The sequence below is a fragment of the Pagrus major genome, chromosome 2 (genome assembly GCF_040436345.1).
Source record: "Pagrus major chromosome 2, Pma_NU_1.0".
NCBI classification, from domain to species: Eukaryota; Metazoa; Chordata; class Actinopteri; order Spariformes; family Sparidae; genus Pagrus; species Pagrus major.
In genome coordinates, this window is record NC_133216.1 from 291,609 (window position 1) to 300,033 (window position 8,425).

General features: G+C 38.7%; 3 protein-coding genes across 3 annotated transcripts; all 3 read right to left on the reverse strand.

Moving 5' to 3' along the window:
- Nucleotides 1-569: 569 nt before the first annotated feature.
- LOC141011434 (olfactory receptor 51E1-like) lies at nt 570-1,496 on the reverse strand. The gene has a single exon (XM_073484595.1). The coding sequence runs from the start codon at nt 1,494-1,496 to the stop codon at nt 570-572; it is 927 nt and encodes a 308-aa protein (XP_073340696.1).
- A 1,050-nt stretch (nt 1,497-2,546) lies between these two features.
- LOC141011465 (olfactory receptor 51G2-like) lies at nt 2,547-3,473 on the reverse strand. Its single transcript, XM_073484630.1, has one exon. It carries the CDS (start codon nt 3,471-3,473, stop codon nt 2,547-2,549), a length of 927 nt encoding a protein of 308 aa, XP_073340731.1.
- Nucleotides 3,474-5,282: 1,809 nt separating this feature from the next.
- Nucleotides 5,283-6,251, reverse strand: LOC141011476 (olfactory receptor 11A1-like). The gene has a single exon (XM_073484641.1). The coding sequence runs from the start codon at nt 6,249-6,251 to the stop codon at nt 5,283-5,285; it is 969 nt and encodes a 322-aa protein (XP_073340742.1).
- Nucleotides 6,252-8,425: the final 2,174 nt, after the last annotated feature.

An 8,425-nucleotide genomic window follows, 5' to 3' on the forward strand; every position in this document is an offset into this window, starting at 1 on the left:
ATGCTGTGGTTGTGTCGTTGTGGAGGGGTCATTTTGACACTTACACTCAAAAAAGTAAAGTTTTAATTCTGCTTTTAAACAATTTAGATTCATGGTGTCCAAAACATTTTTTTTTTTATGTTTTCATCATTTCTATTATTCAAATAAGTGTATGCACCTCTGTGTGAACATTAGTTCATCAAGGTCTGTGGCTGCAGCCTCGAACACATGCTAACCAGTTCAGTCAGGAGAAAAACACCTCAGTGAAAAACATTTAGGTGACACAACCTTTGTGTCTGCGTTCATGACTATTAGGAATGGAGTGGATTTGATTTTGGAGTGGATTCTTAATACATTATTTTCACCAATATAAATATAAGATGTAAACTTTTCAACATTTTTCAAATTCTGTTGTTTTAAATGTTACACTGGAACATTGTCTCAATTCACCACTCTCAACATTAACAGTGAGAAAAGACTGTCAGTTTCTTTCATTCAGTTTAGAATCAGCACATTTCATCTATTATGAAGAATGTACTGACACTTTTATACTGCACTTACAAATAATCATTCTTACCAGGCAACATTTTTTAACAGAACAGATGTTTATATATTTTTCGTATTTTGGACATTTGTAGTCCATACATGACAGGATTCAAAAGTGGCTGTATGATGAGAAAATACAGAGACAGAATGATTTGCAGCACACTGGGTACACTGGTCATATCAAATCTACTCTGAACTATTTGAAAGCAGCAACCACAAGTAAAATTCAGAAGAGACACAAGGTGAGGTGTGCAGGTACTGACAGCTTTCTGTCTGGTCTGTTTGGAACCAGAAAAACAAATTTTGAGAATTTTCATGTAAGAAAACAGGATTGGAAACAGAGGGACTACAATGGAGACAGTAGTGGAAAAAAGTCCATAAATGTTATTCACTTTGGTGTCAGAACAGGCCAACTTAACAACAAGGTAATTTTGACAATACAAACTGTTTATGATGTTCCCACAAAGTGACAAACGGATGTTTAAAGATAAAGTGATTAAGAATTTTACAAATGAGTACAACCATAATGCAACAATAAAGATAACTGCCTTGTTAAATGTCATATGTGTGTTATACTGTAGAGGACAACAGATAGCGAGATATCTGTCATAAGACATGACGGCTAAATTGGTAAATTCTACATTTGCATAAGAATACAAACAGAAAATCTGCAGGAAACAAAATGAAGCAGAAACAGTGTGAATGTCAAAGAGAATCTGAGTCAGAAGGGACGGAAACAACCCTGAACTACCATACAGTTCATTTACAAACAGGCTGCACAGGAACATGTACATAGGTTCATGTAAGCTTCTGTTCATACAGATAACCACAATGAGAGATGTGTTTAAAACTACCATAACAATGTAAAGGAAAGCAGTTAGCATAAAGTATAAGTATCTTGTGTTTCCAACCTGCAGATAGCCTCCAAGAATAAAATAAGATGAAGTTGATAAAGTTGAATTAAACACCATTATGACATTTGTGAATGAAACATGTTCTCATCACCTGCTGCAGTCACTTCTGTCAGCTGCAGCTACATCTGACGCTTTATACCTTCACAGAACAGGAAGCACAGCAGGTCAGTCCCACCTCATCAACAGAGTCTATACTAGTCTATCAGCTGACACATGGATTATATGAAAATAATATCGCAATATTTTTAGACCGTATCGTGATACAACATATATATATAGATATTCTTGAATGGCCTAAAACTGAGTGCCAAAATCAAATATCACAATACTTTTGACCAAATGCCTCAATATTGATACTATGACAATATTGTAGGTTTGATTATTGGTACTTCCACAAAATACTTTAAAACTTAATATTGGACTAATATCTAATGAGGATTTCGATGTTTATAAAGACATAACTCCTGGAAATAAATGTCTTCTGATATGAGCTTGGATGTGGACTGTATGAATAAGGAAATGAAACGGTTTGTCAGACAGCTGCTTCGGACTCAGCAGGAGGGGAGGCGTCAGAGAGAAACTTGTGGGACTGTTGAAGAAAACCTGCCAGTGAGCAGGTTGAGTTCACAGAGTCAGTTACAGCATTAACTGATCCAGAATTAAAGTTATCTCTCTGCCTGGAGTGGAAAACACAGAGTTTCACTCATTGAAGGCTTAGGGTTGTGGTCTGTAGCTGCAGCCTCAAACATACTCTAACCAGTTCAGTCAGAGGGCCTGTCATTCCAGATATGTGTATACACCTCAGTGTAAACATTCAGGAGGCACACGAGTTAACTCTGAGTTAATGACTACTGGGAGTTGTGAAGATATGTATTATTATCACCACTGAAAATATCTTATGTTACTTTTAAACATTATTTAATCTCTGTTGTTTTAAATGTTACACTGGAATATTATTTCAATTCACCACTCTCAACATTAACAGTGAGAAAAGACTGTAAGTTTCTTTCATTCAGTTTAGAATCAGCATATTTCATCTATTATGAAGAATGTACTGACACTTTTATACTGCACTTACAAATAATCACTCTAACCAGGCAACATTTTTTAACAGAACAGATGTTTATATATTTTTCGTATTTTGGACATTTGTAGTCCATACATGACAGGATTCAAAAGTGGCTGTATGATGAGAAAATACAGAGCAAGAATGATTTGCAGCACACTGGGTACACTGGTCATATCAAATCTACTCTGAACTATTTGAAAGCAGCAACCACAAGTAAAATTCAGAAGAGACACAAGGTGAGGTGTGCAGGTACTGACAGCTTTCTGTCTGGTCTGTTTGGAACCAGAAAAACAAATTTTGAGAATTTTCATGTAAGAAAACAGGATTGGAAGCAGAGGGACTGAAATGGAGAAAGCAGTTGCAAAAAGTCCATAAATGTTACTCACTTTGGTGTCAGAACAGGCCAACTTAACAACAAGGTAATTTTGACAATACAAACTGTTTATGATGTTCCCACAAAGTGACAAACGGATGTTTAAAGATAAAGTAATTAAGAATTTTACAAATGAGAGCAACCATAATACACAAATAAAGATAACTGCCTTGTTAAATGTCATACGTGTGTTATACTGTAGAGGACAACGGATAGCGAGATATCTGTCATAAGACATGACGGCTAAATTGGTAAATTCTACATTGCCATATGTATGCAAACAGAAAATCTGCAGGAAACAAAATGAAGCAGAAACAGTGTGAATGTCAGAGAGAATCTGAGTCAGAAGGAACGGAAACAACCCTGAACTACCATACAGTTCATTTACAAACAGGCTGCACAGGAACATGTACATAGGTTCATGTAAGCTTCTGTTCATACAGATAACCACAATGAGAGATGTGTTTAAAACAACCATAACAACGTAAAGGAAAGCAGTTAGCATGAAGTATACGTATCTTAAGTTTCCAACCTGCAGATAGCCTCCAAGAATAAAATAAGATGAAGTTGATAAAGTTGAATTTAACACCATTATGACATTTGTGAATGAAACATGTTCTCATCACCTGCTGCAGTCACTTCTGTCAGCTGCAGCTACATCTGACGCTTTATACCTTCACAGAACAGGAAGCACAGCAGGTCAGTCCCACCTCATCAACAGAGTCTATACTAGTCTCAGCTAACTAATCAGCTGACACATTCAATGACCCTTCCAAAAATCACCAACTGAACGTGGTGTGTAATGTGGCACTCCCCCTGTTACTTTTTACTGTATTGATTGATGCTCAAGCAGTTGAATTCAAACTCAGACCATTCAATAAACTGGCTTTATAGTTACATCAAGCAATATTAGGTAACATTAGTCCATCATCCTGATACAGTTATCTACAAAATTTAAATAAACTAAATACTAGTTTTTTGTTATGGTTTCAATACAGCACATTATCCTGGACAGTAAGTATCATCCGCTTGTCATCATCATCACGAGAGAATACAGAATCGATCAGAGATGATTATTCTTGACAGTGACCCAGTTAGTTTATTCACCGATACCAAGTTTGTAGCTTCGATTGTTGAAATGTGTGTGTCAAGAATTGGTCTTTGTTGCAGCAGAAAGTATTATGTGTTGTTCGTGTGGAGATGGTCGGAGACGGTGACCAGCGGGTTTTTCCAGTCTTGATATTGAAATAATTATAAAAGGAAACTCACTAAGGATTTGTTCCTCACAATGTAGCATTATCACGGATAAAATATGGTGCATCCCCTGGACACATGGATAGTGAGTTCACTGCGTCCTTTTGGATTTTATGTCAGAGACACATGACGCATACCTGTCAACATCACTGGGGCATGTGTGAAGTCTTAATAGCCAAAGGTGAAGACAAAGCAGCTGCCGGCGTGCTCGCCATGGTGTTAGCAGAGAAGAGTTGAATCAGCAGCTCCGAGGCAGATTTAAATTCCAGAGCTGGAACAGGAAGTACATCCTCTGCTGGGCCGATGACTGCTGGGTCATCTGCAGACTGACAACAGACTGGTCTCGGGAGGTGCAGTCCTTAATGCGAATGGGGACGAGCAGTGGGCAGAGCACAAATCCCTGAGGTGCAGCAGTGCTGATTGTGCCGGATGTGATTTTCGCCAGCCTAGTCTCTGCTGCTTCCTGTCTGTCAGGAAGTTTGTGATCCACTGACAGTTGGAGGTTGGCACAGTCTGGGTGAGTTTGGGATGATGGAGTTGACCACGGAGCTAAAGACTTCAGACAGAATCCTGGCATTGACTCTGGGGAGTCAAGGTGTTTCAGGATGTAGTTTTGTCTCATGCTGTCTGCATTATCCACTGACCTGTTTGCAGAGTGGGTCAAGCGGGGGGCTTGTGATGTCCTTCAGGTTGGTCACCACGAGTCTCTAAAAGAACGTCATGACCAAACGGGTCAGGGAGACTGGCCTGTGGTCATTTAGTTCTGCAGTAGAGTTTCTTTGGTAGCCATGTGATTGTGGATTGTTGGAAGCGGGGGGGATGTTCACAGATTCACAGTTGCATGCATCTCCACACTGACGCAGAATCGTTTCTGAACTAGTCAGTGTAGCTCCGCTTTGCTATTCTAGTCCATGTGTTTCGGGCTGGTTGTATAGGATTCTGTACCCACCTCTAGGCTTCCTCGTTGGCCTAAACTGAGTTTAGCTGTAGATTATAATTTATTGTTGTTATATGTGCAGATGCAGAAGGTTTTAGTCCACAAACAAATCCTCACAAAAACTGACATAAGATGTCATACTGGTCTGTAGCCGCAGCCTTCAACACTCCAACCAGGACCAGACATTAGAAATATTTTACTGACACTTTTTCATTGCACTTGCACAGTATTTCTGCGACCAGTCAACATTTTATAACAGAACAAATGTTTATATGTATTTCGTATTTTGGACATTTGCAGTCCAAACATAATAGGATTCAAAAGTGGTTGCAGTAATGCGAAATATAACGACAAAAAGATGAGTAGGACATTGGAAACATTTGTCGTATCAAATCTCGTCTGAATTATTTGAAACAAACACCCAAAAGAAAAGTTTATGAGAGAGGCAATGTGAGGTGTGCAGGTACTGACAGCTTTTTGTCTGGTTTGTTTGGAACCAGAAAAGCAAACTTTAAGAATTTTCATGTAAGAGAAAAGGATTGGAAACAGAGGGACCAAAATTGATATAGCACCGGTGAAAAGTCCATAAATGTTATTCACTTTGGTGTCAGAACATGCCAGTTTTACAATAAGGTAGTTATGACAATACAAACTGTTCATAATGTTCCCACAAAGCTTCACATTGATGTTTAAGGATAAAGTAATCAGACATTTCACAAAGGAGTATAACCATAAAACAATTATTAACACAAATACCTTTTTAGATGTCATACGTGTGTGATATTGTAGAGGACAACAGATAGCAAGATATCTGTCATAAGACATGACGGCTAAATTAGAAAACTCTACATTTGCATAAGAATACAAACAGAAAATCTGCAGGAAACAAAGAGAAGCAGAAACAGTATGAATGTCAGAGAGAATCTGAGTCAGAAGGAACGGAAACAACCCTGAACTACCAAACAGTTCATTTACAAACAGGCTGCACAGGAACATGTACATAGGTTCATGTAAGCGTTTTCTTTTACAGATAACAACAATGAGGGAAATGTTGACAATCACAATACCAATGTAAAGCAAAGCTATTAACATAAAATACAGGTATCTTAAGTTTCCAACATGCAAATAAGCTCCAAGAACAAAATGAGACAAAGTTGATGATGTTGAATTTAACATCATTCTTGTTTTAAGAGGGAAAAAAAAGCTCAAGCCCGCAAAACTTAAAAAAAAAAAAAATTGTCAACGTCACGTCCCTACACCAAATAATTTTTGTTAAAAGGCACCTTTTTGAAAACAATTATTTAAAAACTAAGTGGAAAGATTTAATGTGTATACATACAGCATCATATGCAGCTGAAACTAACGCAACCATTGAACTCACCACCCTTATCCTTCCTTCAGGACTGCTGCGATCATCTCTAACTTTTGGATGCAGCAACATCTGCTGTTTTATATCCCAAAAGAGCCAGTGAAGTCTACGTCACTATCGTTAGCAGCACCTTCTTGACAACAAATACAATTTTTTCACTTATTGTTAAAGCTTCAGTTGTTGTTCAGTTGTTAATTTGTCTTTTTCCCAGTGGGCCAACGCTCCTTAGCAATTTTTCCAAAATTACTGCTAACGACTGGATAAAACGGGAGCAGCAGCCCATTGGTTCATTTTAATGACACTAGGCCTGTCCAATCAAATCTCTTACTGGGCAAGCTTCACTCCTCCCCCTCTGTCCTCTGTTCCTCATATCAGACACTATCTCAGAGCCAAACATCTGTTAATGAAGGTCATCTTTGTCAAAGCGATATTCACTTTTACTATTGTGTATGATGTATGTATAAATATATACACACACACCGATCAGCCACAACATTAAAACCACTGACAGGTGACGTGAATAACATTGATCATCTCATCACAGTGTGATGTTCTGCTGGGAAACCTTGGGTGCTGCCATTTATGTGAATGCCACTTGACACGCACCACCCATCCAAACACTGTTGTGGACCAAGTACACCCCCTCATCACAACAACACTACCCGATGGCAGTGGCCCCCCAGCAGGACAATGTGCCCTGACACACCGCAAACACTGCTCAGGAACAGCTCGAGGAACACAATAAAGGGCCCATATACATACATATATACACACAGTGCTGTGCAAAAGTTTTAGGCAGAATGCTGTAAACTAAGAATGCTTTCAAAAATATAAATAATAATTGTTTATTTTTATCAATTTACAAATGCAAGGTGAGCGAACAAAAGAAAAATCTAAATCAAATCAATATTTGGTGTTACTACCCTTTACCTTCAAACCAGCATCAGTTGTGATGATGGAAGAGGTTGTGGAAGACAGTTTCATGTCCCAGGTCATACACCATGGCAAGACTGAGCACAGCAACAAGACACAAGGTAGTTATACTGCATCAGCAAGGTCTCTACCAGACAAAAAGTTCAGAGCAGACTGGGGTTTCAACATGTGCTATTCAAGATCTTTTGAAGAAGCACAAAGAAACGGGCAGCGTTGAGGATCGTAGACGCAGTGGTCGGCCAAGGAAACTTAGTGCAGCAGATGAAAAACACATCAAGCTCATTTCCCTTTGAAATCAGAAGATGTCCAGCAGTGCCATCAGCTCAGGACGGGCAGAAACCAGTGGGACCCAGCTACCATCTACTGTCCGGAGAAGTCTGGCCAGAAGTGGTCTTCATGGAAGAGTTGCAGCCAAAAAGCCAGACCTCCGACATGGAAACAAGGCCAAGAGACTCTGCTATGCATGAAAACTTAAGAACTGGGGTGCAGAACAATGGCAGCAGGTGCTCTGGGCTGATAAGTCAAATGTGAAATATTTGGCTGTAGCAGAAGGCAGTTTTTCGCTGAAGGGCTGGAGAGCGGTACAATAATGAGTGTCTGCAGGCAACAGTGAACAGTGGCCCCCACAGAGCCCTGATCTCAACATCATCAAGTCTGTCTTGGATAACATGAAGAGGCAGAAGGATGTGAGGAAGCCTACATCCACAGAAGATCTGTGGTTAGTTCTCCAAGATGTTGGGAACAACCTACCAGCTGAGTTCCTCCAAAAACTGTGTGCAGGTGAACCTAGAAGAACTGATGCTGGTCACACCAAATATTGATTTGATTCAGATTTCTCTTCTGTTCACTCACTGCATTTTGTTAATTGATGAAAATAAACTATTAACACTTCCATTTTTCAAAGCATTCTTAGTTTATAGCATTTTTTCATTTATATATATATATATATACACACACACACACATACACGTACATATATATACATATATATACACATATATATACATATATATATACACATATATACATATATATATACACATATATGCAT

Bases quoted from the DNA above. Each gene is read 5' to 3' on its own strand.
- LOC141011434 (XM_073484595.1), bottom strand. From the start codon at position 1,496: ATGGTGTTTAATTCAACTTTATCAACTTCATCTTATTTTATTCTTGGA.
- LOC141011465 (XM_073484630.1), bottom strand. From the start codon at position 3,473: ATGGTGTTAAATTCAACTTTATCAACTTCATCTTATTTTATTCTTGGA.
- LOC141011476 (XM_073484641.1), bottom strand. From the start codon at position 6,251: ATGATGTTAAATTCAACATCATCAACTTTGTCTCATTTTGTTCTTGGA.